The following is a 26,888-nucleotide window of genomic DNA, read 5'->3' as shown; positions in this document are numbered from 1 at the left end:
TACAGGTGGAGCGTCGAGCTCTGCGGGCAATGTCCATGGACCATCGAGGGAATAGAGACCGTAGCGACTGAGGGATGCTCTTGGGGCCTACGAGTGTCGCACAGTGCGTGTGAGCGTCGCAAAGTATGAATTACCCGCCTTCGCTATACGAATTACCCGCCTCTGCTATACGAAAGTGGAGAGCAATATTTGACGATGATATGAGACGGGGGAGACGAAATCAGAGCCGCCTAATAGCCTGCGTTAGAGGGCTTGTTTGAGTGATTTAGGTGCTGAAAACACTGATGGGGTCGAGGTCAACACAGCATCGACACCTGGAGTAACGACGTACGTGATCATGAGACCTTGCCTGGTCGTCTGCTCGTCGTCCGCACACTTACTGTTAGATTCTATATGGCACACGCAACTAGTACTCTCGCCTCTCGGAATCAGAACCACTCCTTCGATATAACTTACACAGCGCACTCTTGCGAGCGTCCTGGTATCCTGACTACACCGGCCAATATATGTATACCTTCCACTTGCGAGCTTCAATGCCCTCGCCCGCGACATGCCTCCTGATTTCCCTTTCCACCCTCACGAGCGACGTCCAGAATCGCTCGTCCCTACTGACCTTCTCATCCCTCAAGACGTCTGTACGTAGTTGCCTTTGAAAACGTCAGCCACCAACATCGCAAGCACTGCTCCACACCCCACTCACCCGGGAAGACCCCTTGCTGTCCATTCAACCTCCCCGTCCACCAATCCTCCGCATTCTCCGTCCTCTCCACCACCTCTATTCGGTCCCCGGCCTTGAAGGACAGATCCCCCTCCGCCTGCGCATCGAAATCGTACAGCGCCGTCACGTACTGCACCGCCGGCGCCGCGGGCTTCGGCTTCGGCTTGAGCGGCGGCGGGGGCGGGGGCGCTTTCTTCGACGCGACGCTCGTGGAGGACGCGGCGGCGGGGGAGGGCGAGTAGGGTGGTGGCGGGGCGGCGGCGCCGGGCTTCGTGCCTGGCGGGGGAGGGGGCGCTTTCTTGAAGGCGGCGCCGGCGGAGACGCTGCGGCCGGGTGGGGGGCCTTTGGAGAAGCTGGAGCCGCCAGAGGAGGCGGAAACCGTGCGGCTGACGCCGCCCTCGCCGCGGCTTTGTTGGACGAGGCGGGCTGGTGATAGGATGAGCTATACCAATCGGCGGTAGGGAAGTAGCGGGGACGTACAGACTGAGACGATGCGCTTGATGATGCCGAGCTCCTCGATGACTTCCCATGCGTTCGAGCGCTTCTCTTCGTATTCTGCCTGGATCTGCTGGCCTGGGACGTTGCTAATGTCGTACTTAGCCTCCTCGGCAAAGGAAGTGATCTTCTCGAGGATGAGGTAGTAGATCTGCAACCTACAAGAGCGTCCTTAGGGGATGTTGTGAGATATGAAGTCAGGTACGCACTGCATGTAGAAGAACGAGTGCCACAGCGGGTCGACGAATTGGGTGGAGAGGGTCATAAAGCGTGGGAGGTCGTTCTTCAAGGCTGTGTTAATGTAATCATACTCGTTCGTCGCGACCTCGAACTCTTGCTCGAGCTGCAAGGGTCATTAGCGATGACCAGAGCAGCTAGTGGTGGACGTACCTTGAACAGGTTCTTCTCGTCGCTTAGAGACTTCTCCTTCTTATCCCGCAGCTTCATCAACGAGTTATTATGACGATCATAATCCATGAGCTATCAACGTAGTCATCAGCTTTCATTTCAGACGTGGATCTACCCATCACATACCTTATGCTCCCGCTTTACGATAGTCTTCCTGATCATCTTCATGACGGCCTGCAGCTCCTTGACCGGCCCGACAATCCTGCTCTCGATGAGTTCGAGCTCAGGTGCTACGCTCTGCTGCAGCTCAGCCATGGCGTTCTCGTAGTTGTGGACATTGTTGAGCGTATGCGCAGCCTCGGGGTGCTTGGTGTTCAAATCGAACTCGCTCGAGATGGGACTGAAGATGATGGCGAAGTGTTGCGCGAACTCGGAGCCGGAGGTAAAGAGCTCTGTGGGGAAGTATGTAAGCAATCGGTCGAATGCTGTGTTAGGGGACATACTAGTGACAGAGTCCGTGAAGGACTTGATGTCCTTCAACATCGACTCCGCGGCCTTCTCTAGGATCGTGAAGCTGCGATGGTAATCTTCAAACTCCGGATCATTGGATTCTAGAGGGACAATGCAAGTCGGAGGGTGGGGAAGGTGAGCGCCTCAGAAATCGTCCCATCGACGAATGGCAGACATAATCTCACTCTTGGACATGCCGACCTTGCTGGTCAGCATGTGCGGTGTCCTGGGGACGTATCAACATGGGTTCTATAGCACTTGAAGCGCTACGCACCGCTTGATGGCCTTGGTAAAGCCCTTCATGGCTGCTGGCGACGGCGGAGATGGCGGTGAGAGCAGAAAGGCTTGGCCCAGCGTTCGCCGCGCCTGTGCACATCATCGACGAGCGCGCCGCGTGCCGCAATGCCGTGTCCCTGGATTCCCACGCCACATATTCTCATGACGATCCCTGACTGATCGCCCGGCGCTTGTTCTCGACGTTCGCGGGCCACCATGTCGAAAATTAACCAGCCCTCGAATCAGATCAAGTGAGGCGCATGCTATTGCAGAGGCAGAGATAATGACTAAACCAGTAAAGGCTCACGAACGTCTCGATTGTCCGCCTGAAGAAGGGCGGTAAGCGCTTTGAGGTGTGTACGCGCGATGATGACGGAGATACCAACGACTGACTGTCCCCCTCAGATCGCTTGCTACAAGAATAAAGTACAAGAGTACCGGAATGGAGTGTACGTCCCCCCCCTCGTTCAATTGTATCACACCCATCTCATTTTCCCTCCCAGCGAAACCGACCTAGACGACGTCCTCCAAATCTCCAATGTCTTCATCAACGTCTCCAAGGGCGAACTCGCAAAAGCCGCCGACCTCAAGAAGTCCTTCGGAACCACCGACCAGGACACCATCGTCAAAGAGATCCTGAAGAAGGGCGAAATGCAGGTCGGCGAGAAGGAGCGCGAGCACGATCTCGCGTCCCTGCGGAAGGAGATCGCGACGTTGGTGGCGGAGAAGTGTGTGGATCCGGCGACGCAGAGGCCGTACTCGGTGGGGATCATTGACAAGGCGATGACGGAGGCTGGCTTCAGTGTGAAGCAGGGGAAGAGCGCGAAGAGTCAGGTAAGGTGGAATATAGTTGATTATTAGAGCTCTGCTGACGGGCCGTCCAGGTTTCGGAATGCATCCGACTACTCCAAACGGAGTCGCAGCTCCCCATACAGCGCGCACGGATGCGCATTCGCGTCGCTCTGCCGAAGGCTGACGCTGATAAATTGCGTGCCAAGATCGTCGAAAGCGCAGAGAAGGTTGAGACTGAGGAGTCGCCAGCAGACGAGTGGGAGGCCGTGAGTCGTACTCCGCTCGACTCGATCGCTCTCAACGCCCACCTTTCCTTGCAGACGATGCTCATCGAGCCGAGCCAATTCCGCGTAATCAACGAGATCTTGCAAAAGGAATGCAAGGGCCGTGGAAGGATAGAAACGCTAACGTTTGCCGCTACGGCGACCAGTTAGAGGTCTTCCGAGCTGCTTCTGCCCATGTTTGTTGTATCACGTACTTTGGAGTAAGTTATCCGTAATCGTGTACCACTACCCCGCTGCTGCAGTCAACCGCCATTGTTCGCACTGCCCACTGAAGCTGATCTGAGGTCCGTCTGAATTACGCCAAGTGACCAACAACATAACCAAGAAAGGTTCACAATTACTAGATAGTAAGGTATGTGCGACTATTGGGCTGTACTAGATCAGAATTACCTTCATACAAATCTGTCTCCATCTCCTCCTGCGCGACCCCAGATGACCCCCTTGCATCTAAAACCTCCTTCCACCAAAACTCATCTCCTCAAACAATCGTCGTCTTCCCCAGCGACTCCGTCACGATCTCGACTCCGTCGTCGCTGTCTTCGTCGCCCGAGTCGCAGAGGTCGATGACGCCGCCGGGCATGGTCTTCGACGAAGTGGATGTGGGCGTGGTCTTCGATGCGGTGGACACCGAAGTTGTCTTTTTGACCCGGATGGTTTCGACCGTCCGCTTGACCGCCGAGCCGCCTGAGTGCGCATGAGCGTTCGCACCCAGCGGTAACGGCCAGAATAACGACACAGGTGCGATACATACCTTGCCCCCTCGCCACCGCCTGCCTGCTCGACTTGGGCGTGTCCGGGTCGCGCGGCGTATGTGATCGGGTGGTGAAGAGCGGCTCGAGCTTGCCACCACAGCCGCAGACTGTTAGGGGAAACACGTTAGTCGATCAGAAGGACGACGACGATGGCCCAGAGGAGCGAAGACTGAGAGACAAATCAACACTCACACTGCGTCTCGACCTTGATGGACTTGGAGAAGCGGCCGAAGCTGCGGGAGGGTGAGTATAAGCTTGTCTCCTCAACGTAGGATGAATGAGGGAGGACAAAAACGCACATCTTCCCACAGGACGTGTTGCAGCATTCTATATGGGGGAGATGGTTAGCTTTACAGAGCGTACCCAGCAACAAAAGTAAACGTACGCCACCGATACTTGTGATTGATCTCGTAGCTGTGCGTCGTCGAGATTTCGATGTCAGATCGTTTTGCCATAACCCGCCGGCCCCTACGAGATGACAGCGCACTTGAGCTCTACGATACTTTGAAGGGGGGACAGGGGAGCTCACCACTTCCAAAACAACTTGTCATGATTGCTTGCCAGATCCTTGTCGATGATCCACGTCGCGAGGTGGCACATTTCGTGCGCGAGAGTGTAGCGGATGCGTTCTGAGGGAGAGGTCGTTAGTGTCTCCCCAATATTTTGCGTCAGTCCACATTGAAAGCACACGCACCATCCCTGTCCAAGATCTTCGTCGCCAGCTCGATGCAGGTGACTACTTGACCTTCCGAGTTCCTGGGTTGCAAAGGTTCGTCAGTATTCCTCTTCCAATCACAAGAATACAGCCCAAACTCACCTATGATACCTCGCCCGCCCCGCCGTGCTCGTCATCTTCGCATTCCACACCAGCGGCGTCTCCGGTGGTAAGCCACCCTTGAACACCTGCGCGTTGAGCTGGGTGAATATGTCTTGCGCGTAGGCGGCGCGCCGCGCGGCCTCGGCTTCACGCAGGGCCTTTTGGGTGGGCTTGCGAGGGGAGGGCGGACGTTTCGTGGGGGAGGTGGGGCGAGAGGGACCAGCTTTGTCGGGAGAGGATTTGGTAGGGGATGTAGAGCTAGACTTCGAGGGGGAAATGGACCGTGATTTGGAAGGGGAGGTGGCGCGGGATTTAGAAGGGGACGAGGGCCGCTTGGTAGACGAGGACGCGGCGGGCTCATCAGGAAGTACGGGCCACTTGAAATGAGGTATAGGAGGCTTGGCTTTGGAAGTGGAAGGTGCAGTAGTAGGTTGGGAGGTCGTAGGCAGACGGTCGAAGGGATCAATAGGTCGAACCGAGGGAAATGGTGAAGGTGAAGGACGCGTCGGACTGATGCTGACGGGGCGTTTCAGCGTGCGCTTCGCTTTGGGAGTATCGCTAGATTTGACGATGTTAGAATCTCGCTCAGCGAAACGCCATAACCTGTACGCACACATGCAGAATCGCCTCCGAGTCGTCCCATTCATCGTCGGACTCAACGGTCTCCTCGCGCGGCGCGACACTCTGCTCCTCGTCGGAGTCGTCGAGGAACAAAGGGAGGAACTTGATACGGCTGGAGCCTTGTTCCTCCGGCTCGGACTCCACTATCTCCTCGTCGGACCCATGCGAGGTGATGCTGACCTCGCGACCCTTCGTAGGAGATCCCTGGCGGACGCTGGGCTTCCCGAGACCACCGAGGGGATACTTCTTCCTCGGTGTTGGGGGACTGGGAGCCTTGGTTCGAGGCCGCGTCGGCCTGGGTATGTCAGCGCGGCGATCGACTCCTTCAGAGTACGCGAACGCACCTGGGCTCCTCTTCCTCGTCCTCATCCGAGGATATCTCGATCACGTCCGACACATACTTGATTGTCCTGGCTACCTCCGCCTCTGACTCCTCCGTCTCCGTCTCGCTTCGATAGCTTTACGTCCTCGTCAGCCATGCCATTGAGCATATAACCTGCCTGATACTCACTTCAGTCTTTCCTCCTCACTATCCGGTACCTCCTCCCCGCCTCCCTTCGGCACCAGCGGACTCGGAAACACGCGCGTCGCCTTCGCCTTGAGCTTGCCAGGGTCGGGCTCATTGAGCACCAACGACGAGGACTTGCGCAGCGGCTTGCGCGGAGACCCAGACATAGTTTGCAGAGTTTATAGTGTGCGTCGGGTATCGTAGAGTTCAGAACCGCGCCTTCTGCACGACCAAGTCAAGTCGAACGCGCTGGAAGTAGACAAAAAGCAAATCCGATGCCGAGCCCGCGTCTGGAGTAAGGTTCACGTGATCGTGATTCTCCCACGCCACATTGCTAAGTCAGGGGTCACTGAGTCTCGCACCAGTGACCAGTTTTTCTTCTCGGAGTTCTCCCTGGGAATCCCAACTCATCGGCCTGAAAGCAAAACAACTAGATCTATACCAAGCAAGCGGCATATACTACAAGACCGATACATTATACAAGCAGTCAGATACATACACGGGCGCGTCCGAGGCTGGGTGCGCCCCTGGAGGAGGATCCTCCGCCTAGAAGTCCATTAAATATGTGGGTTTAGCGATGTTTTGTGAGTGGGATGGTAGGAGTCCGTCCATGTGCATGTGGGTAGGTCTAGGATGAATAGGCCGTCCAGTGGATGTACAATGTTATACAACCTCGACGAAGTTGGCGGGGAAGTTGCCCTCTTTGCCGTTCGCCTTGCCTCGCCACCTGTACAGAGTATCAGTCTCGTTCACCCGTCAACTGACGATTGTAACGAGGCACTCACCAATCGTCCGTACTCTGGCTCTTCTTCGTCACCGTGATCACGTCGCCCTTGGCGAAGGACAGGTCGCCGGGCTGTAGGACAAAGTCAGCCATGCAAGAGGTCTTTGAGAAGCGTAGGAAAGCGTGAAAAGCGTCGGCTACTCACCTCCACCGCATCGAAGTTATACAGCGCGATCGCGCGCGCAACTCCCTCGCCCGGCCCCAACGGGCGCGTCAGCTCGGGCTTGGGTGCGATGTGTGGCTTCGGAGATGTTGTACTGCGCCCTCCCGCGGAGCCGGTATTGCGCCCTGCTGCAGAGCCCGTGTTCCAGGCAGAGGCGGAAGAAGTATTGGGCCCGGTCCACGCCGAAGATTGCGGCGCAAAGTCGGATAGGTCGTCGAACGATTCCTCCTTCCGTGCGAATGGGTTCGGCGACGACTTGGAGCGGAAGTGCGCTTGGTTGGAGGAGCCGTAGCCGTTCCCAGTCGATCCTCCATAACCGCTATCCGACCCGAAGGCACCTCCGTTGAGCGCGATCGGCGGCGACGGCGGGGGCGAGTAGTCGCCAAACAAGTCGTTCGGCGCATTCCCGTACAGATCATTAGACGCGGGCTTATTCGTGAGATGCGGATGCCGCCTGCCCTCGTCCTCGGGAACAAAGTCGCTCTCGAACTTGGTGCCGAAGGACGCGGTGGCGTTTGTCGCCGTGTCGTCGTAGCGTCGCGACACTGGCATCGACTGCGAGGTCTTCATACCCGTTCCGTTGCTGTAGATCCCCGCGCCGTTCCCGTTCGCGAAGTCCCCTCTGGTCGCGCTCCCGGTGCTCCCTGACGGAGAACTCGTCGACCCAAAGTAGTCGTCCGCGGTTTCATTCCAGCTCTCCGGCGGGAACTGGATCTTCCCCCCATCCTTCCTCTTCTTCTTCAGCTGCGCCGGCGTGCTCGGCGTATTCCCCCCGCTCCCCAACCCGCCGAACGCGTACCCCGTCCCCGTGCCGAAGTCGCTCACGCTGCGGTCGTGCACCCAGGGCCGGTTGCCCGGGAGCCCCGTGCGCGCCTCGAGCGTCTGGATGAGCGGCCGCGCCCACGCGGGGGGCTCAATCGCGCCGGAGAGGAGCTGCTTGGCGGAGACGGAGGTGCCGTAGGCCTGGTAGTTCGCGTCCTCGCGGTCGACGATGACAGAGCCCTCGAGGGAGAGGCCACCGAAGAGGCCGCGGGTCTTGGAGTAGGAGTACCTGTGGGAGGTGTGAGTGGAAGAGCGAGGCGAAAGAAGGGCTAGGAACGAGTTGGTGGGAGGCTGTGTGTGCGCGAGGAGGGCAGTGTACAGACGCACGTACATTGCTGCCATCTTGCCCTTCGTGTTGAGAGAGCCAAGTGCTTCGCCGTTGCGTCCGAGCGGACCGAGCGCGATGCTCATGTTGCCACCGAGCGTGAGAGAGCCCGCGGCCATGAACGATTTCTGGATTCATCGTGAGAGGAAAGGGGAAGGGGGCGGGAAAGCGTAGCACGTACGATAGCCTGAAAGCGCTGCAGTCAGTACAAGTAGCGAGGGGGTAGGAAGCGATGCACGTACCGAGCGTGTATTGAGGACGATTAGGAAATCAGTGACTTCAGCGCCTGCCTGGCTGCCGAAGCCGACTCCTGCGGTACCGATCGCGCTAGGTGCGGACCAGCCTGAGGACATGTCAGAAGGCATGTAGGTCGAGGGAAGGACGGTGCACATACTGCCATTGTCGAGGCGCGCGATCACCACGCCACTCCCTGATTCAAATCGGTCAGCTACCCCGCATTCGCCTGAACCTCCGGTACGCACCTGCTCGCGCTGAGAACAGGAAGCCTGCTTTGAAGACACTAAATATTGCGAAGCCCTTCGCATGCTCGATGATCTCTCTGGGTATGATACCGTCGAGGCCATTATTCGCGCTGTCCACGAACGACTGGACTGCGCGCAAGTGGGTCGATCAGTACGGGGCTCCTTGAACCGCATTCGGGGGCACGCACATATCTTCGCTGCCTTTGCGCATTCTTTAGGGAGAGACTGAGGTATAGGAGAATTGAACTTCATGAGTGTTCGAGACAAGAGCGTCGGACGCTCGCGGCATGACTTTCTCTGCCGTTGGCTGTGTGCCGGGATGACATGAATGCGATGACGTCGAGTAAAGCTCGGTCCGGGTTTCCGGCCATTGTACTTTTCCTCCGAACGCCGAGGACAGGCTCGGGGCAGCCATCGTAAGCGGACGTGTGCGTCGCCGTACGGCCTCCTGGCGCATATCCCACTGATTCATCTCACTGATGTAGTGACTAGCATAGTCATACATCCAACACGAGTCTCAGCACAACTACCCCTTTGCCACATTGTACGTGGACCAGCTCCCCTAGCAAGCTAGGGAAAGAGGCGACCCATGCTGGCCTCATAACCACTGGAAACTCTACGCTCGCTCAATAAGCGCTACTGCAACCTTTGTTTCGATCCCTAGGACGATCTACCGCAAAGGGTTGCTTATGATCAGCGAAGCAGGTACTCCCTTTTCCTCCTTGTACTTGGCGTTCTCGGGTCAGTGACCCCATGGATTCCATATATAAGAGGATTCTCAGTCGATTCTGGGCAGGTGATCCCTATGGGGCCTTATTTGGGCAAGAAATATCAAAAGCATACATACTAGCATCGCATGAGTACCAAAAGCATGAAAAACAGCATGATGAGGGTACTAAAAGCATCCACTTTACCAAAAGCAGCGAAGTACTCTCAAAAAGCACATGATCACTTGTAGAAAGCACTGAAGGAGATGTACAGTACGCGTCAGTGCATTCGTTTTCGAGCAGTAGTGAGTCCTCCAACCTTTGGAGTGCTCGCATGATGCGACGAAGTGAAATGTTTCTCCACGGACGCCAAGTTGTGGGTGGTTGGCGGGGTCAGTCACGGCTTCGTGTGACGACGGCCTTCTCCGGGATATTCTCCCACGCTGTTCTAAACAAGTCCAATGGTATTCATTCATTCCCATTTGGAATACTTGCTTTTCCTCAGGCATATGAGCACTAATCCTGTATATTCTCAGAAGACATAATGTCCGGCTACTGATAGGCAGGGGCGGAAACCCTCAAAGGAGGTCCCACGTCGGCTTTTGCCGATATGTCACGGGGATAATCACTGTGACGTCCCATAACGCAGCTCGCGCAGCTTCCTGACCGCCATGCCGCGATTTAAAGCACTCAAATCACACTTAAAAGTGCTCACTCTACACTCATGAGTACACTTGTCGAGCTATACACTTCCCCACTCTCTGCTTACTGCTCTATGCGATACTTTTACACCGCACTTTGTACTTCCGTGCTCATGGTATTTTTTGCCGAAAAATGACCTCATAGATCCCCTCAGCCAGAAGCACTGGACCCGAAATCACCGAATTTCGATGTGTGGTGCGAATCTGACGACTCTTCTCTGCAAAATTCCCTCTCACCCTCGCTGGATCTGGCTCGAGATAGCGGCAAGGCTGTTCTCGCCTGAGCCCCCTGAGAACGCCTGTCTCGAGAAAGTATGGCGACGATCATGTTTCCCCGAGGAAGAGCAGAATTCCGTGCGGACGCAGGGGAACGTGTTCAGATCCGCGAGAGTATAAAGAGCGACTGCTCGCATTTCTGCCAAGCTCTATTCCTCGCCTCAAAAGGACTCTCAGGATATGACTCTGCTCGGTGTTGCCTTAACGGCTCTATTGGCGTTCTCGCCGCTCGCCTTGGGATTATCCTCCACGCTTGAGCAGGTCGATGACTTTGGCGACAACCCCACCAACGTCGGCATGTACTACTACAAGCCAGAAAACGTGACCGAGAACCCCGCCCTCATCGTCGCCATCCACTACTGCACGGGAACGGGCACCGCGTACTTCGAGGGTACGCCCTACGCGCAGCTGGCGGACGAATACGGGTTCATCGTCATCTACCCCAGCTCGCCCAACGAGGGCACCTGCTGGGACGTCAGTTCCTTCGAGACGCTCAAGCACGGCGCGGGCGGCGACAGCTACGGCATCGCCAACATGGTCGGCTACGCACAGACCGACTGGGGCGTCGACCCCGCGCGCGTCTTCGTCACCGGGACTTCGTCGGGAGGTAAGTTGGCAGTCCACCCTCCGCCTGCCACTCTCTCCCAAGGAAACAACGTGCTTACGCCGACGCCCCATAGCGATGATGACAAACGTCCTCGCCGCCGCCTACCCCGACCTCTTCGCGGCCGGCATCGTCTACTCGGGCGTCGCCGCGGGCTGCTTCATGTCCTCCACCGGTGGCGTCGACGCGTGGAACTCGACCTGCTCGACCGGCGCGTCGACCGCGACGCCGGAGCAGTGGGCGAACGTCGTCTACGACATGTACCCGGACTACACGGGCGAGTACCCGCGCATGCAGGAGTACCACGGGACCGCGGACGACGCGCTCGAGTACCCGAACTTCGCGGAGGAGGTGAAGCAGTGGGCAGGCGTGTTTGGGTACGATGCGGAGAGTCCGGTGCAGACGCTGGAGGATACGCCGTTGGAGGGGTATACGAAGTTTGTGTACGGTGATCGGCTGCAGGGGATCTCCGCGGAGGGCGTTGGGCATACTGTACCGGTGCAGGGCGAGGAGGATTTGAAGTGGTTTGGTATCATCTGAGGGGAAGCGCTCAAAAGATAGCAGAACGTTATTCGTAGGTATTGTCAGGGGGTATACGGGTAGGAAGGCTTATATTGTATATGTAGAGGTTGTAGATGTCGTTGCGCACCATCAGGGAGATAAATCATTCAATGAACTGCAGATCGGGCACCTCATCCACCTCCTCCTCTGACGCGCCTTCTTCCTCCTCCTCTTCTTGAGGCTCCTTCAGCTCGCTGTACCACTTCAAGACCCGGGGATGAGCGTGAACTCTGCGAGAAGGCGCCGTCAATACTGGAAAAACATGAATCACAGCGTACGTCTGACTCACTTCGAAGGGTCAAAGTTCAAGACTTGCAGCTGGTCCATGCGCGTCGCTCGCGACAGAGCGACATAAGCTTGTTATTCTGATGAACTTCCTTTCTCCCGATACTCTGCAAGCTTACGTACCCTGCCCATGCTCGAAAGTCCTGTTCAAGTCGACCACCACCCGCTCCAGCGTCTGACCCTGCGACTTGTGCACGCTCAACGCCCATGCATGGATGAGCGGTACCTTGGTTGTCATAAGCTTCACAATGCGACACTCCAGCTTCACAATGCAACACTCCTGCTTCACACTCACCTGCACCCTCCTCGCCTCTACCTCCCCGCCCCCGTTCTCCACCGTGAAGTCCTGCGGTACACAGAGCAATTCCCGCCCATTCCCAAACCGCACCAGAGGCCATACGCGCTCCTTTACACTTTCGAACCTCTCCTGATCTCGGGAGCCCTGCGGCAGGTCGAGCGCCAGCATGCTGAGCCCGGCGATGTCGAGGCGGTCGAGCCGCGCGTCTATGGGCGTCTTGAACGCGATGACGTGCCCCACGGAGCCGTTGACGAGGATGCCCTGGACGAGGTTCCTGATGAGCATGACTTGCGCGCCCGTCTGTTGGGCTGGGTCAGGAGGCGGTCGCGCCGTGGAAGGCGCCGCCACATACGCGTAGCTCGATATCCTTCGGGGCGATGGTGTTCCTCCTGAGCGAGCTGAGCATTAATTTCTCGGAAAGGGGCTCGCCATTGCCGTCCAAGCCTGCCGTGTCCGTCGAGGAGAAGACTGTGCCGGGTCCTGGTAGCTTTCGCAGGCGGATCAGGTTGGCGGCGTCGACTTCCGCGTTGGTGGCAAACCTTGGGAAGGAAATGAGCTGAGCCTTCCTCGCATGATCAGAACAGACAGACGTACAAGCGCGTCGGCTCGATGTCGTCCGTATATTGCACGGGGCGCGAGAGTTGGCGGAACGCCTGGATGGTCTCTCGCTTCAGCTTCCCGAAGCGCGCCTCGTTGAGCATGTCGACGAGGGCTACATAACACGAATGAATATGGTCAGGCGCTTGGTAAAAGGGTGCACTCACGCTGCTCCTTCTGCCTGAATACCTCATCCAGCACAATGGGCGGGCCCATGCAACTTTTCCACGAAGCCGCCTCGAAGGCGAACTTGATTGGCTCGCTGGGTTTGTCCTGGACTGGAGGCAACTGGAAGAAGTCGCCGCAGAATACCAGCTGGATACCGCCGAACGGTTTGTCTTTGTCACGAAGGCGGCGAGCACAAGCTTCCTGTTCGCATTTCAGGTCAGGACCTTCAGTCAGCAGAGCATCCCGACGTACCAGCGTGTCAAACATCTTCGCGTCCATCATCGAGACTACAAAAGGTTTAGGAGGATGCCAGCGCTTCGATTATAATACGGTCTCACTCTCGTCAATAATTAACGTGTCGACCTGCTCCCACCGATCCAGCGTCTGCCGGAGTTTCTTTCTCTGCCCAATAAGTTTGTTAGCGAGATCCTTGTCGAACTTGTTGTAGCCACTCCAAGAGTGTATCGTCGTCCCACCGATATTGCACGCAGCGATGCCAGTGGCAGCGGTGACAGCCAGGCGAGTCGATGTCCTTCCGCCTTTGTAGCTGATGATCTCGCTCATGAGGAGCGACTTCCCGGTACCTGGACTCGCAGTCATGACTGGCAGTGGTGTAAAGGCAAGCGTATTTACCAGCAGAACCGGTAAAGATGACATTTTGACCTTTCTTGACGCGGTTGAAAACCTGGCGTTGCGTTCTGGAGAGCTTCACCGAGGGCGTGAAGTATCTCGGTGGCAAAGGCGCGGGCGGTCGAATGGGCTTCGGGATAGTGACCTCTGGCGTGGGTCGCACTTCAAGTGCGGGCTGTTCCGTTGAGCTTTTCCTTTTCAGAAAGGCTGCAAATACAACGTGTCAGTGCCCTTCATGACACGAACTTAGAATCTACGCACGAGCAATGTACTCTTCAGCCTTCTCCATCGTCGGATGGCTCTTGTATACGGCCCCAGAGTGTCCATGTACCTATGACTGTCACTACTAAAACTAACAATGAGGTCCAAATTCGTGTCCTTACTCTTTTCCTACACTACGGTATAGCTCAGTAAGGTTATTCAATATCGTTGCACTCGGCTGCGCACCAACCTCTTCCCAAGTGTAGTAGATATTCGGCCCTTCAAGACCTATTCTAACGGCGTAGTACTTCTTCTTCGCCTTCGCCTTCGCCATGGTTGTGACCGTCGTAGAAGAGCTACAAATTCGTCCGGGAAAGCGAGCGATGGTTCCCCACGAGACGCGACGCGTCACTGGCGCGTCACAATTTGGTCGCGTGAGCGCGATCTCCCACGTGCACTCCAAATCAATAGAGTGACACTACAGTAAGTACTGAGACTCTGAGAGTGACACTGTTCAAGTTGACGAAAACCACATCAGCGCTCTCAGACGCCTATATCGCCCAAACAAACCCCTCTAACGCAGGCCATTAAGCGGCTTTGATCTCGTCTCCCCCGTCCCATCTCGTCGCTAGAAATTGCTCTCCACCTCTGAATAGAAGAGGCGGGTAATCTATGCTATGCGACACTCGTACGCCGCAAGAGCATCCCTCGGTCGCTACGCTTCCTATTCTCTCGAGGACCCACGAGCCTTGCCCGCAACTCTCGACGCTCCACCTCTATAGTAGCGCCCAGTAGCAGGGTGGCTCGCGGCGTCTACGGACATGTCCTTTCAGCCTGCTGTGGACGTATAAAAGGCCAGCGCGAAGGTTCTCTTTCCTCATCAGCTACAGCCCTTCAACGCCCTCGCACTTCTCTTCCACCCACACCAACAAGATGATGTTCAAGCTCTCCACCGTCACCCTCGCCGCATTCGGCGCTGTCTTCCTTCTCGCGGGTCAGGCTCACGCGCTCGCGGACAACCCAGGTATGCCAGGAGTTGTCCAGTAATGCCTCAAGCAGCCGCTGATCTTGTACTCACAGTCGACGCCTGCAACGGCAGCAACCACTACGGCGAGGGTCACTCATGCTCATACAAGTCCGCCGATGGCCAGGTCGATGGCTGTAAGTAGTTCTGCTCGCCCTCAGCGCCGCCTTCGCTCACATCGTTCGGCAGACTGCCACTTCACTGAGACCAACGTTTTGACCTGCGACCCTGCTTAGATTAGGAAGTAACGGCTATAGCCTATAGGAGAAAGGAAGCTCGAAGGCAGCGGGGCGTGTATTTATGATGTTTATCTATTGGTGCACGCTATTTATTCGCTCTCGATGGCTCAAAGTCTGGAATGCTATGCACGATCTCGAGACTCGAGTGTCCGCTCGCAAAGCTGTACGCATCTCTGCGGAGCGCTTAAGGCACACTTTCACCTCCGAACTGCTGTTTGCTATGGCCGCATGCGAGCCACGGCCACAAGTGTAAATTGCTGCTACCGTTGTAACGGCGCGCTGGCCTTCCTCCTTGACGATGCGTCAAATGGCGGTCGTGGGTGGTGCAGCCGATGGGCGTGCGGTGTAAAAGTGATGATACGTAGCTGTACACTTCTCGTGATTCTTTGCACATATAACTCTCAACCCTTGATTGACTCGGACGTTTGCCCAAGTCGATCAGCCCCTCCGCTCACGCCTTGCCTTCGATCAACCATTTCGCCACAATCTCCTGCACCGCGGGCGTGGCATGCACCTCATCCGCCCATATACCCCCGCCCACCTCCGTCAAGTCGTTCTTCGTGAACCCGTATTTCTTTGGGTCGTCAAGCACGGCAGTGAAGACGTCGCGGACGGAGAAAATGGATAGCGTCACTCCAGGCGCCGCGCGCTGGAACTCTGCCACCTTGACGGGGAGGATACGGTTCCAGGCAGCCATCGCCGCGATGACCTGGGTCTTGTTCTCGGGTGTCCGCTTCAGTGCTGGAGGTAAGACGTCAAGTTCAGGGAAGGCAGAGAAAGATGGTTTCAGTTGCATACCCTCCGGCGCGCGCTCGAGCGGCGGGACGTCCATGAGAACGAAATGCTTGGCACCATACTCTTCGTGCAGCTTGCGCACGGCAGCCAGGACCTTGTCAATGGGGGCCTCGACATCCTCCGCCAGCACCGTGTCGCAGTCGTTGATGCCAAAGTAGAATGCTGGGATACGGCGTGGGGTGATCAGTACGCAAGTCCACCCGCAGAAGGATCGCGCGCTCACCGTAGGTGGTCGTGTCTGGGTTCAACGCTTCCTCTTGCGAACCCGGCGGGTATACCGCAAGGAACTTATCTAGCTCCCTGCCGAGGTCGACTGCTGCTGTCGCGTGTGGGTAGGCGAAGTTGCGGATTGTGGGGTTTCGTAGACGAGGGTGCGTCTTGACGAAGTCAACCTGATTTCGACGATGTATCAGTCAAGTAAGCTATCCAGAGGACTCTGTACTCACCCAAGTCCTATCCTCCGCAGAGTACGTCGCATCAAGTTCGCGCTTGTCGGTTGCGCTGAAGGAGTCACCGCTGACAGAGGCAACTTTCAGCTAATCAAGGACTCCCGAGAATGGGATCTGGCTATTACAAGACCACAAGCGTCTTCATCGCCACGCCCAGCTTCAACGATCCAGCAGTCGGGATATTGGCAGCCATGGTGGGATGGAAAGGTGCTCGGACCATAGCTAGACTCGAACGACCTTTATAGCCCCCACCTAGCTGCGAGCGCTGCGTTACGCAGCGCCGCTCTGCCCGGATCTGCCACCAGCTATCACCTGAGCCGTATCCTGCTATTCAAAACATCAGCATGACCAACATCTATAGACGCACAAACATAGCACGTACCTGGTGCGTAGAGGCGCTAATCCTCGAGCGCTAGCCATCCGTCCGCACCGGAGAAGGCCAGTCGACGACGTCCTCAACCGCACAACCGTCAGCGCGCTCAGACTTACCTCCATTCTCATCCTCACCAATCTTCCGATTTCCCGCAATGGGCGTCGTCTGACAAGCTGGAGTGTGTGTGGCATAGGGGCATATCTATCTATCCTAAGATGCAGCGTTACATGGGGGTAAAATACGAGAGCAAAAGCAACAGAGCGACAGTAAACGAGTACAAGAGGCATAGAGTAACCGTGTCCGTACAAATACAGGTGCAAGAATAAGTCAGTCGTTACAGCGTGGCGCGTCGTCTTCTTCATCAGGACTCGGGAATGTAGGGAGTCTGTTATGTGTGCGGTGCGTGATGTGGGTACGCAGCCCGCTTTCCTGTTGCTGTTGTTGTTGTTAGTAGTAAAATACAGCCAATCGTCCACGCCCGCGCGCCCCGCGGTCCGTCGCCCTGCCGGCAGACGGCGCCGCGGCGAGCGGGCATCCAGGAGCCCCGCCCCGCCGGGGTCCTCATCGTATATGTGCGTGAGCAGTCGTTCACGCGTCGTCTTCTCTGTTTTCCCTCGGCTCGACCACCATGGGCATCTTCATCCCGAGCTCCCACTTCCCCGACACGTACGGCTTCGTGACGATCGAGTTGTACTTGACGATCTTCACGCCGTCGGCGGGCTTAAATGTGAAGTGGGGGAGGAGCGTCGCGAGGAAGATCTTCATCTGCGGGCAGCGGGTCAGCAAGAGGCAGAGCAGAGAGGGAAAGAAAATGACGTACTTGTGATATGGCAAAGCGGAAGCCGGGACATGAATGGGGACCAAAGGAGAATGTCATTAGGTTCTGGAGGCCTGGATGACGGCGTGCAGTTTCGGGCAGATTTGACCAGCGATCGGGGCTGTGAGGTGAGGTTAGGCGGGGCTGGTAGCATGAAGGGTAGATATACATACTTGAAATCCCTCGCATCAACCCCCCAGATAGATTCATGTTGATTCAAACCCTCAATGGGGATATGAATGTAGCTGCCCTTCCTGCAAGCATTGTCAGCCTCCGAGAAGCAGCAAGCAATGCTGCAACACTAACCTTATCTCCACGCCTTCGCCCTCCAAAATGATTGTCCCGTCTTTCAACACCACCGGGGACGAAACCGGGATCACATCATCCTGCGTCGCCACCCGGATCGTCCCATGGAACGGCGGGCATAACCTCAGGCTTTCCTGGACCACAGCGTCCAGGTAGGGCAGTCGCTCAATCGCATCGCACGTAGCGCGCACCGCCCCTTCCGATGGCTGCGCCGCGCCCGCCGGGAACACCTCCTCGAACCCTGAGTCGGGGATGTCGTCGCTGCGCATGCTCTTCTCCGTCCACACCGGCGACGCGGGGACCATCTCCTCAAGCTCGCGGCGCAGGCGCTCCTGGATTTGCGGGTGATGCGACAACATGTGGAGGCACCAGGCGATGGCGAGGAAAGTGGGGTCGGACCCGCCGAAGATGAACGCGGTGATCTGGTCCAGCAGGTCCGCGTCCGACATGCGTTTCGAGGGGTCATTGGAGAGGTTGGATTTGACTGCGGACATGTTAGGTAGGATCGTCACGAGTAGACAGTGATACGCACTCATCAGGCTGAGTAGGTCTTTGCCATCCTCGCAGGGCATCTTGTCCTCGAGGATGGCGGCTTTCTTCGCGTCGATGACCTTCTGCCCTGCCGACCGAACGATGCGCTGACACTCGTTCAATGTTCGCCGGCGCTCGTCGGGCTGTGTAGCCCATGTCAGCGGGAGCTGCGCATAACAGGATGATAATCGTTGACTCACGAAGATATCCCCAATCCACGGGAAGAACAGGTCCTTCAGCATCCCAAACTGCGTCCCGTTGTCCATCAAATTGAACATCCTGCGATACGCGCGGTATACGGGCTCCGTCTCGTCCTTGAGGGCGTCAAACGAGTAGTCGAACGCAGCCAGGCCAAGAACATCGAATGCGGCGCGCGAGATCCAATGAGCGATGTCAATTGGCTCGCTGCTAGCCTTCTCCGCAGAGGCGGGGTGCACCTCCCCAAGGAGGCGGTCACGCAGCTCTGCGGCCTTGAAGAGCGAGATGTGGCGCATGGCGCGCGTCGTCGCGAGCGAGAATGCCGGGCTCATGACCCGGCGCTGCAGTTTGTGCTCGGCGCCCTCCAGGGATGTCACGCCTACGCAGCACGTGTCAGCTCGATCTCAGCGATACTTCCAGTGTGGCGCGACGCACCTCGACCCATGAACATGGTGAAAAGGGAGCGCGTCTGCCAGGGCTTTTCGTAGATCGGGCTGTTGAGAATATGCGAAACAGAGCGGAGGTCGAAGGTCATCAGGCGATAGTCGTGCTAGACGGACGACGACGCGGTTAGCCGGGGGCAAATTCAAGCGCCGCGGACGCAACGCACCTTCCCAAACCCATGGAACCTGAACATCTTCCCGTACCTCCCCGTCCACTGCCTATGCGTCAACACCGATATCTGCGGGCTGTTGGGGAAGTAGCGGGCGAGGTCAGCATCAGCACCTTCGACAACATGCGCAGCACACGCACTCCAACACCTGGCGAAAGTGGTTCTGGAGGGCGGTGCCCTTGGGGCCAGGGAGTTTGCGCAACGGGTCAAACGGCGGCGCGAGGACCAGCATGTTAAACAGGTAAGCAGCGCCGCGGAGAAAGAGCAGCGAGCCGACGACCGCCGCGCCCTTTAGCGCGACGGTCGCGACGTCGAGCGCGCGCGTATTCGAGAGCATAGCGAGTAGCGCGGTCGCGGACGGCATGGGAGGCGAGATGGGGGTTTGGGAGAAGGAACGATGAAGCGGGGTGCTGATGCCGGGGAGGCAATAAGCAGCCCGTTTCCAAGGGACTGGGATGTTGATCGCCTCGTGTCAGTGCGCACAACAATCCGTATATGGCAATTGCGAACGTTTTGGGCAGTTCGTCCGAGCGGCGTGGGAGCGTATGGAGCTGGACCCACACCTCGACCACGCTGGGTGTGAGAATGAGGACGAGGCTACGTCGAGAGGCGAAGTAGGGTATGTAGAGGAGAACGGAGATGGAACGACCGTGCGATTGAATGATCTTGCGTCTTGACTGGATGTTCTGACCAAAAGTTGGTGGAAGTGAAAAATCCTGATCCTTGAACCTCATCTGGAGCGCCTGTCGACACCTGGTCGACACTGTTACGACTTGCACGGATATATTACTCAAGATGAGGTTTCTTCGGTGAAGAGACGCAGATGCTGTCCCTGTCATTGACGATATCGGCGTTGTCATCCGATATACGGTCGTCGTGTTGTTAGGTCCGCCGTGCTGGGCAGCAGGGAAGGGATGCTAGTTCTCAGATATGCTGACAGCTCTATGAGTGGGAGCATCAACGATCGCTCAGCCAAGGGCGTCCACGTCAAGCACCTGCAGGGCGAGCATCTTGATCGGCCGGTACATGTACTCGTCCTTGTCGAGATAGTCAGGCGTCGGCTGCGAAGATCGTCGTGCGAGCGTCTTCAGCAATTGGGAATGTCGGTCATCGGAGAAGGGCAGCTCAATGATCCTCTTCTTGCTGTTCCCGACAAGAGCTTGTTTGCGAATGGCGACAGGTAGGGCGATGCGTGGGGGCAAAAGTTCGTCTGAGATGGACGGAGGTACGCGTAGCTTGACGGCTTCTCGATTTCTGCCCTGGTCCTATAATGGTGCTTCCGGAGCATGTCGTCTAAAAGAGCGTAGCCAGAGTTGCGCAAGCAGCGAAAATCACTGTCGCAAAAAAAGGAGATAACGCCTCCTCCAAAGCAAGGACCCCCGTCATGATATGGATAGGGGAGTCGAAGAGTCGATAGACGAGTACGCGAGTTTTGTTAAAACCTGGATATATGCGCATTATTTTGACCGCGTGTGGCGGCAGAGTTCGGTTGAAGGATGGCCAGAGTAGGTGGTCCGCTCGTGTGCAATGACGCAGCGCGAGGGAGGGGGGGAGGCTGAGATGCCGTTCTAAGTTGTGGGGTGGTGAACGCGTCCGGCAAGGAGGAGGCGCCCTAAACGTCGAAATACCTTGTGACGTGGGAAACGATCACGAGACCGCCGACCGGTTCATATTCCGCATACGGTAATTTTGCGTTTGGTAGGTTCACCCGGACGCTGGACCCACAGCTCTGCGGAGGCAGTGAGGTCTTGTAAGGCAGTGGGATCTCTAGAGGCGGTGTGGTCTTGAGAAGCGGTGGCATGCTCGGAGGGCGCCCACCTTGGGCAGTGCGAGCCGCAGGAGTGGGCGCATAATACAACATTGACGTCGAAGCTGCAGGAGAGACAATAAGGTCGCAAGGTCCTCGGTGCCTCACCCACTGTGAGCAGTCGAAGACACGAAGTACAAGACTTTCCTGCGGCGAGACAATAAGCAATAGAAGGGCGGTGGAATAGACGTGTTGGCATTGAGTTGGCGAGGCTGGTTGTTGTGAAGCTTGAAGCAGACAATTGTGTGTGTGATGTGGGCGCGCTCCGTTCTGAGTTGGACAGAGCATGCTTGCGTATCGATCTTCGCATGCGTCGAGGAGTAGACGGACTTCAGAGGGGAAGGGAGAAGCACTGAGCTTGAATGGAAGGAGAGGTGAGCATGGCGGGAGGTGACAACGAGGGGAGATGATAGCTCTTTCGCATCCTTCGTTTGCAGCCTCTTGCAGCACTTGAGATTGACCGATACAGAACCTTGAGATGGATACTTGTGGGCTTGAGTATTCGAGTTTGAGCTTGAGGTCGTTTACTCCGTGGCATCGGCGGGGGTAGTATAGGAAATAGCAATCTCTATTATCACCGTCCCCGATATTCTCACTCCTTGTTGAAGCGGTAAGGGTTCATTCAGACACAAGTGGGAGCATGAGAGGGGGACGCGCCCAATGGCGACATGAGAGCAGGAGACAACCTGCGACACGGCGCGTCGCGACGCGACGCGTCCTTGATCAGCCGGCCCGGCACCGACCGCGCATCGGACTAGCGTTGCGGATGATACCTTACGAAACTTACCGACACCCATTGTTACCGGTTTGAAACCGGTTTCGTACCGGTATCATACCGGACCCCCCAGGGGGCTGAGAGGCGACGGTACCGTACCCATTATGTGGCGTCAATGTGCAGCGCAGCGCTGAGGCGGCGGGCAGGCTTCGTTGGGCCGTGGAAGTATTTCCGCGACGTGGTCTTCCAGTTTGTGTCGTCTCTTGTAGCTTACCTCTGATATAGATGAGCTCCCTGCAGCGAGTAATTCTTTGGCAATCACTAGGTCTAGAGAGGGCCAGCGCTTCGCGTGGCGTACGGTGGGGTAGTCTAACCAGGGGGGTTCTTCCTGATATGTGCAAGTTGCCATATGTTAGGCTCATATTGACATGTTTGTTCTCTATCCACGTGTGAAGGCTGCTCAACATGCAGTATGGACAGCTCATCTACAATACATGCCCAATTAAACTAGAACATATTGACTGAACAGTTGAAACATGTACTCAATAGTCCTACAGTCCTACAGTCCTACAGTTCTACAGCAACACACCGACACGCCGCGCTTCGCGCGGCGTCGGTGTATTGCAAGGTCACTATTGATCCTTCAAAGCATCACAGACATCAAGAAGCCACCCCCACCAAGCAGGCATACACCATACACAGGTATCCTGACAAAGCCAGGGATATGATCGGGCATTCGATCGGTATTTGAACTTAACCTGATCGGGTAATAGGTAGGCCCGATCTGGCTAACAGACACCCGATCATCTGTTCTACAGCGACACCCCGACACGCCGCGCTTCGCGCGGCGTCGGTGTGTCGCAAGGTTGGGGTTGATGCATCAACCTTGGCAGCAAGGTCCTTGGTCTTGCTACCCGTTCACACAGTGTATCGGCCCCGGGCAATGGTGTTGTCGCAGGGTGAGCCCCTTCTCTCGTCCTTTCGTAAGCTCAATGATTTCTCATTGTTTACGTTTGTCTAGTACACAACTACTGTATCTACTAAAAGCTACCTATCGGCTTTCCTGCCGCTTCCTCCGAGCGATTTGAGTTGAAAGGGCGCTGTAAGCGCCGAGGCGAGATGTCTCCCTCACCCTTCCCCTCCTCCCCCCATCCCATCTTGATTCCCTCGTCGGAGCGCTCGAGTGCGTTCATCTCTAGCGGAAGCGCTCCCATTCGAGCTCGAGCGGCTGGATCTGAGGAGACAGATTAGTACGGGGCGAGGGTGAAGGGTGGGGCTGGGGGCTTACCTATACCGAACTCCCTCCCCCTTCGCCTCCTGTCGCCTTCACGTTGTCGTGATCTGTGGACAATCAGAGCAGCGTAGCAAGCGAGATACAAGAGAAAGGGAGAAAGAAGGAGGGGAGAAGGGGAAAAAGAAGGGGAGAAGGGGGAAGAGACGAAGGGGGAAGACCCTTCTCCCCTCCCTCCCCTCCCCTCCTCAAGCTCGTTCTTCATGACCTTGCCGAAGCGCTCCGAGGCGAATGATCCCGGGATAGATGAGTATGGGGTCAGAGGCGAAGGGAAGGTGGGTGCTCACCTTTGGCTCCCTCCCCCTTTGCTCTCTGAGCGCGTCCTTGAAGCGCGGGAGGCATCCTCGCTCTTGAAGCGCGGTGAGCGTCCTCGCTCTCAAAGCGTGGCAATTCGCGTCGCGTGGTCGTGCTCTGTGCGCCGTCAGCGCGAGAATGTGGTGGGATGCGAGAGAACGAGGGGGAGAAGGGGTAAAGGGCAAAGGGCAGGGAGGGGGAGTGGAGCGAGGGGGAGGAAGGGGGTGGAGCGAGGGGGGAGGGGTGGGAACGAAGGGAAAGGAAGTGGGACGAGGGGGAGGAAATGAGCACGAGCGTAAGCGAAATGCGCACCTGTTGACCCTCAAGCGCTTCTTTGTCGGGCTCGGGCGCTTCAGGCAGTCAGGCATCTGTAGGATACAAGTCAGTTAGCTGTATGGAGGAGAGATGTGCAAGCGGGAGGCGATGGAAGGAGGGGGAGGGAAGGGAAGGGCAACGAAGGTCGGGGCGAGGACTCACTGAGAAATTCGTATCCTCGCTTCAGGACGCAAGACATCGGCCTTGGGGTTGGAGCGTAGGTCAGAGCCTTTCCGACTCGTCTCTTCGACACCTACAACACAGAGGTAAGTGGTTGGAAGAAGCGATGAGAAGGGTGACTTACAAGTGCTGCTTGAGAGCGCTACAAGGAGTCAATTCTGAATCTCTTGACGGAGCACATCTTGGCTGATGTGCTTGGGCGGCTGGAAGCGCAAGGTAAGCGCCGCAAAGAACGCTCGAAGGACGTCGTTATCGATGACTTGAGGAATGCAATACGAGAAGGGCTGCGAGTGGATGAGCAATCGAGATGAAGGGGTCAAGTAATCAACCAAACACACCTCAATTCGCTTCCTCCTTGGCGAGGGAGGAGGGGTAAGAGCTTGGATATATCACTTTCAACGTGTATCTCATCATTCTATATGAAGATAGTGTGTTAGAATGCACGAGATCGGGTTTAGGGTCAGAGACTGACCGTGCCGCGTACCGGCATAGTTCGACGAGCAAGGCAGTCAGCTCGACGAGCACGCTCGGTGAGTCTCATTGATTTGGGAGTTCAATTTTATACTCATTGTTGTCCCGCAGCATTCTCCTGACGATGTCGTGGCGGTTCTAGCTCAGCATGCAAGTCCTCGCGGGTCCTGGCTTGGCCGACGCTTCGTCTCGCACGGTCTCCAAGTCGCGGGCGGAGCTTTCAGCACCTCGTCACCCTCCGTCGACTGTGTTTGTATGCAGATGCTATGATCCATTCAGGTGAGCTCGTGACCCTCGCTCTCCTTGCTCTGTGCTGACTTCATTCTCACAGGGTCACGTACGACGTCTTCGAGACCACGTACGGCTTCTTAAGGACCATGTTCGACGTCTTAAGGACCACGAAGATCCCGCTCGACGCGCTACATTCGCCTCCTTCCCGGTGTACACGCGACACTTCGGGATCCAGCCCGCGAAGCAATAGATCGTCGTCCGGCGGGCGGGGCGATAGGTGAGCTGAGGGGGGTTAGTTACGAACCCGAGGAAGCTGACCTGCCGTTGTAGAGCCGGCTTCGTTTCGCGAACGTCGTGCTTCGCGTCGCCGACAACGCGCTTCGTGACGTCGAGGTCGCCCGTCACCCTCAGCATCCCCCAGCCAACTCGCGACGCAATGCATCACCGACGATCCCACTCATCCGTCGCGCCCGAATCAAGTCGTGAAGCAATGGATCATCGTCCGCCGAGCAGCGTCCTGCAGTTCAACGTACGCCGAGTGGCATCCTGCAAATTTTCGCCCGCGATCAACGCGCTCGTCAAGGAAAGGAAGAGTAGGAGGGTGTCCTCCCGAGCTACGGGCGCCCTTCCGCGTCTAGTGACGCGTCCGCGGCGGCACGTAGCACACGGGGGGGGGGAGGAGAGGGGATATGGCTGCGCATTCCCGCTGCCCCTGCACCTTCGAGAGGCGCAGATGCGGAGCGAGGGGGCAGCGGTACACGCAATAAGCCCTCTCTATTGAAAGAGTGGGCAGCGCATACCCATCCAGCACGTCGAGGGGGCAAACCCCGCCGCTGCCAGCCGCCCCGCGCAGTCGGCTTAGCCGATCGCGACTGCGCTCGGACGCGGCGCACCAAAAGCGAGTTTGGTAGCGCAATATGCGCCGCCAGCGGCGCGTAGAATCGCCACGAAGGCGATTCTACATGAGCAAGGGGTAGAGGGTGGTGGGAGGGTGTAATTTACTACCGTACCTGCGCACGTTAAGCGCGCAGGTGGGGGCGTAGCGGCTAAAGAAGCCATAGGGGGCATCCTAGGGCGCGTGATAGGCCCTAGGCGAAGCTCCCGCGCCCTCATGGGCGGTCTGAGGGGCGGATGGCGGGGAGGGGCAGTGTTTGCCCATCGTCGCGCAGGTCGCGCGCCTGTTCTCGCGCATCCCCAAGCGTCATTAAAGTGGAATGTTAGTAAACGTCGACTAGCGGGGCGTATACACGCACCCGCGGTCCCTCTCCTCGCACGCCTGGTGGATCGTCGTCATGCGGCGTTTTTTGTCGTCTTGTGTGGCCTCGTCGTCGCGTCAAGCGGTAAACGCCGAAAGTCGAGGTATAACAAAGGAGAGGGAGTGGGGGAGGGGAGTCCGGAGGCGGCGGGGGGACAAGGGTGGTGGGGTGGTGGTGGTTGAGGACACAACGTCGCGCGGCCGAACGCGCCAGATGGACGGGCCGGATGCCCGGCCTGGCGTCGGAGCATCGTCGTCGTCGAGCTCGACGGTGTCGGGTGCACGCCGGGGGGAGGGGGGTGGATGTCGTCGTCGCGCGGATTCCACGTGCCTCGCTAACTCGTGGCGTGCTTGCGGCGACGACGTAGGGGTCGGGGGTCGTCGATGATTGGGAATGGGGGGCTGGGGGTGGGGGGTCGTTGAAGGGCCGCGGACGCTCGCGCGTAGCGAGCGACACTCAAATTTTCTTTAGTATGACCGATAGATATTGAGCTATTAGGACATACCTTGGGAGCTCGTACGAGTCCCCGGCCCTCTCCATCGTCCTCCGCGATTGAGGGGGCAGCCGTTTGGCGCTGGGCGCCATCGAGTGGGAGTGGTGGTGGGAGTGTGAAGGTGTGACATGGTCGCGATCGGTGTGACGAATGTGTCATGATCTTCCGGCGGCGCGTGCGTCGCTCGGAAGAGTGCATACCAAAAGAAATGTATAAGAAAGGTGTTCTTGGAAGGATCCCAAAGTTGTGTTAAAGCCGCTTGGAAGAGGGGGGCAGGGAAAGAGGCAAGAAAGCTTGGGTATATGTGTTCTTAGGTGATTTGGGACCATAGCGCAAGCGTGGGAAAGAAGGGGGATGTCGATGACAACGATGACGCGAACCAGGGGAGTCGGCCGAAGGAATTCGGATCAAAGTCCGGCTCACCCGAAAGTCGTTCTGAAAACCCGGCGGGAAACACATCCCAACAAACGGTGAGATAGTACCTTAGAGTTACTACCCCACCAATTCGAGTCCAGGCGCGTGATGTCTTTGAGCTGCTCGCGCATGAAAAGCTCGGCAAATTCCTCTCTACTTGGATACCTCCTGGCGCACAAGCTGGCGTAGAGGGTCAGATCACATACGTGAATCATGTTACTGTACTATGCGATCAGGGCGAAGGGAGTGCTCACGGAGATCCACACCAAAGTCACCGCAAAGAGCGCGCGCCTGGCGCGCGAGCAAAAAATCACGTGATAAGGCCGCGTAACGCCACAAAACCGGTAAGAA

At 57.1% G+C, this 26,888-nt stretch overlaps 15 protein-coding genes across 15 annotated transcripts; 4 read left to right on the top strand and 11 right to left on the bottom strand.

The window, feature by feature from the left end:
• Window positions 1-347: 347 nt before the first annotated feature.
• On the bottom strand, window positions 348-2,447 carry SCHCODRAFT_02527391 (BAR-domain-containing protein; the record flags this gene model as incomplete). Its single annotated transcript, XM_050343522.1, has 8 exons — window positions 348-647; window positions 701-1,144; window positions 1,199-1,371; window positions 1,423-1,556; window positions 1,604-1,693; window positions 1,748-2,013; window positions 2,065-2,172; window positions 2,342-2,447. 8 exons carry the CDS (start codon window positions 2,445-2,447, stop codon window positions 625-627), a joined length of 1,344 nt encoding a protein of 447 aa, XP_050201994.1. The 3' UTR covers window positions 348-624.
• A 102-nt stretch (window positions 2,448-2,549) lies between these two features.
• SCHCODRAFT_02609376 (Shwachman-Bodian-diamond syndrome protein) lies at window positions 2,550-3,673 on the top strand. Its single transcript, XM_003037599.2, has 6 exons — window positions 2,550-2,598; window positions 2,649-2,700; window positions 2,753-2,796; window positions 2,851-3,181; window positions 3,232-3,405; window positions 3,460-3,673. Exons 1-6 carry the CDS (start codon window positions 2,564-2,566, stop codon window positions 3,571-3,573), a joined length of 750 nt encoding a protein of 249 aa, XP_003037645.1. The 5' UTR covers window positions 2,550-2,563; the 3' UTR covers window positions 3,574-3,673.
• A 24-nt stretch (window positions 3,674-3,697) lies between these two features.
• SCHCODRAFT_02609373 (uncharacterized protein) lies at window positions 3,698-6,367 on the bottom strand. Its single transcript, XM_050344373.1, has 11 exons — window positions 6,125-6,367; window positions 5,958-6,071; window positions 5,606-5,908; window positions 4,993-5,550; window positions 4,870-4,931; window positions 4,705-4,804; window positions 4,561-4,643; window positions 4,475-4,502; window positions 4,368-4,408; window positions 4,175-4,282; window positions 3,698-4,107 (listed from the first exon to the last, which is right to left on the bottom strand). The coding sequence occupies exons 1-11, from the start codon at window positions 6,286-6,288 to the stop codon at window positions 3,902-3,904; spliced, it is 1,767 nt and encodes a 588-aa protein (XP_050201993.1). The 5' UTR covers window positions 6,289-6,367; the 3' UTR covers window positions 3,698-3,901.
• Window positions 6,368-6,537: 170 nt separating this feature from the next.
• Window positions 6,538-8,960, bottom strand: SCHCODRAFT_02609372 (DUF500-domain-containing protein). Its single transcript, XM_050344372.1, has 9 exons — window positions 8,886-8,960; window positions 8,698-8,826; window positions 8,610-8,645; window positions 8,458-8,558; window positions 8,397-8,402; window positions 8,222-8,343; window positions 7,051-8,119; window positions 6,907-6,977; window positions 6,538-6,848 (listed from the first exon to the last, which is right to left on the bottom strand). Exons 1-9 carry the CDS (start codon window positions 8,947-8,949, stop codon window positions 6,785-6,787), a joined length of 1,662 nt encoding a protein of 553 aa, XP_050201992.1. The 5' UTR covers window positions 8,950-8,960; the 3' UTR covers window positions 6,538-6,784.
• A 1,601-nt stretch (window positions 8,961-10,561) lies between these two features.
• Window positions 10,562-11,525, top strand: SCHCODRAFT_047380 (carbohydrate esterase family 1 protein; the record flags this gene model as incomplete). The annotated part of the gene is made up of 2 exons (XM_003037600.1): window positions 10,562-10,988; window positions 11,062-11,525. 2 exons carry the CDS (start codon window positions 10,562-10,564, stop codon window positions 11,523-11,525), a joined length of 891 nt encoding a protein of 296 aa, XP_003037646.1.
• A 421-nt stretch (window positions 11,526-11,946) lies between these two features.
• On the bottom strand, window positions 11,947-12,414 carry SCHCODRAFT_02662448 (uncharacterized protein; the record flags this gene model as incomplete). The annotated part of the gene is made up of 2 exons (XM_050346510.1): window positions 11,947-12,057; window positions 12,127-12,414. 2 exons carry the CDS (start codon window positions 12,412-12,414, stop codon window positions 11,947-11,949), a joined length of 399 nt encoding a protein of 132 aa, XP_050201991.1.
• Window positions 12,415-12,442: 28 nt separating this feature from the next.
• On the bottom strand, window positions 12,443-13,161 carry SCHCODRAFT_02486224 (uncharacterized protein; the record flags this gene model as incomplete). The annotated part of the gene is made up of 3 exons (XM_050342853.1): window positions 12,443-12,668; window positions 12,724-12,841; window positions 12,894-13,161. 3 exons carry the CDS (start codon window positions 13,159-13,161, stop codon window positions 12,443-12,445), a joined length of 612 nt encoding a protein of 203 aa, XP_050201990.1.
• A 69-nt stretch (window positions 13,162-13,230) lies between these two features.
• On the bottom strand, window positions 13,231-13,413 carry SCHCODRAFT_02474651 (uncharacterized protein; the record flags this gene model as incomplete). The annotated part of the gene is made up of 1 exon (XM_050342732.1): window positions 13,231-13,413. A coding segment is annotated over one exon (183 nt), but the record flags the coding sequence as incomplete, so codon positions are not given.
• Window positions 13,414-14,233: 820 nt separating this feature from the next.
• On the top strand, window positions 14,234-15,121 carry SCHCODRAFT_02683769 (uncharacterized protein). The gene is made up of 3 exons (XM_003037601.3): window positions 14,234-14,749; window positions 14,806-14,886; window positions 14,939-15,121. The coding sequence occupies exons 1-3, from the start codon at window positions 14,659-14,661 to the stop codon at window positions 14,983-14,985; spliced, it is 219 nt and encodes a 72-aa protein (XP_003037647.1). The 5' UTR covers window positions 14,234-14,658; the 3' UTR covers window positions 14,986-15,121.
• A 318-nt stretch (window positions 15,122-15,439) lies between these two features.
• Window positions 15,440-16,425, bottom strand: SCHCODRAFT_02488547 (uncharacterized protein; the record flags this gene model as incomplete). Its single annotated transcript, XM_003038940.2, has 3 exons — window positions 15,440-15,945; window positions 16,098-16,102; window positions 16,358-16,425. 3 exons carry the CDS (start codon window positions 16,423-16,425, stop codon window positions 15,440-15,442), a joined length of 579 nt encoding a protein of 192 aa, XP_003038986.2.
• A 336-nt stretch (window positions 16,426-16,761) lies between these two features.
• On the bottom strand, window positions 16,762-19,547 carry SCHCODRAFT_02609357 (cytochrome P450). The gene is made up of 9 exons (XM_003038941.2): window positions 19,211-19,547; window positions 19,068-19,146; window positions 18,893-19,007; window positions 18,460-18,836; window positions 18,261-18,402; window positions 17,729-18,212; window positions 17,596-17,676; window positions 17,426-17,543; window positions 16,762-17,370 (listed from the first exon to the last, which is right to left on the bottom strand). The coding sequence occupies exons 1-9, from the start codon at window positions 19,432-19,434 to the stop codon at window positions 17,194-17,196; spliced, it is 1,797 nt and encodes a 598-aa protein (XP_003038987.2). The 5' UTR covers window positions 19,435-19,547; the 3' UTR covers window positions 16,762-17,193.
• Window positions 19,548-20,038: 491 nt separating this feature from the next.
• On the bottom strand, window positions 20,039-21,674 carry SCHCODRAFT_02662436 (uncharacterized protein; the record flags this gene model as incomplete). Its single annotated transcript, XM_050346509.1, has 4 exons — window positions 20,039-20,335; window positions 20,734-20,980; window positions 21,067-21,370; window positions 21,665-21,674. 4 exons carry the CDS (start codon window positions 21,672-21,674, stop codon window positions 20,039-20,041), a joined length of 858 nt encoding a protein of 285 aa, XP_050201988.1.
• Window positions 21,675-22,595: 921 nt separating this feature from the next.
• Window positions 22,596-23,125, bottom strand: SCHCODRAFT_02141726 (uncharacterized protein). Its single transcript, XM_050341916.1, has 2 exons — window positions 22,881-23,125; window positions 22,596-22,826 (listed from the first exon to the last, which is right to left on the bottom strand). The coding sequence occupies exons 1-2, from the start codon at window positions 23,086-23,088 to the stop codon at window positions 22,633-22,635; spliced, it is 402 nt and encodes a 133-aa protein (XP_050201987.1). The 5' UTR covers window positions 23,089-23,125; the 3' UTR covers window positions 22,596-22,632.
• A 1,166-nt stretch (window positions 23,126-24,291) lies between these two features.
• On the top strand, window positions 24,292-24,860 carry SCHCODRAFT_02490274 (uncharacterized protein; the record flags this gene model as incomplete). The annotated part of the gene is made up of 3 exons (XM_003037602.2): window positions 24,292-24,422; window positions 24,475-24,651; window positions 24,707-24,860. 3 exons carry the CDS (start codon window positions 24,292-24,294, stop codon window positions 24,858-24,860), a joined length of 462 nt encoding a protein of 153 aa, XP_003037648.1.
• A 128-nt stretch (window positions 24,861-24,988) lies between these two features.
• SCHCODRAFT_02564028 (uncharacterized protein) lies at window positions 24,989-25,487 on the bottom strand (the record flags this gene model as incomplete). The annotated part of the gene is made up of 2 exons (XM_050343786.1): window positions 24,989-25,332; window positions 25,385-25,487. 2 exons carry the CDS (start codon window positions 25,485-25,487, stop codon window positions 24,989-24,991), a joined length of 447 nt encoding a protein of 148 aa, XP_050201986.1.
• Between the last annotated feature and the right edge of the window lie 1,401 nt (window positions 25,488-26,888).

This window comes from Schizophyllum commune, assembly GCF_000143185.2.
Source record: "Schizophyllum commune H4-8 unplaced genomic scaffold SCHCOscaffold_2, whole genome shotgun sequence".
In the NCBI taxonomy this organism is placed as follows: domain Eukaryota; kingdom Fungi; phylum Basidiomycota; class Agaricomycetes; order Agaricales; family Schizophyllaceae; genus Schizophyllum; species Schizophyllum commune.
This window is presented reverse-complemented; position numbering and strand designations above follow the sequence as displayed.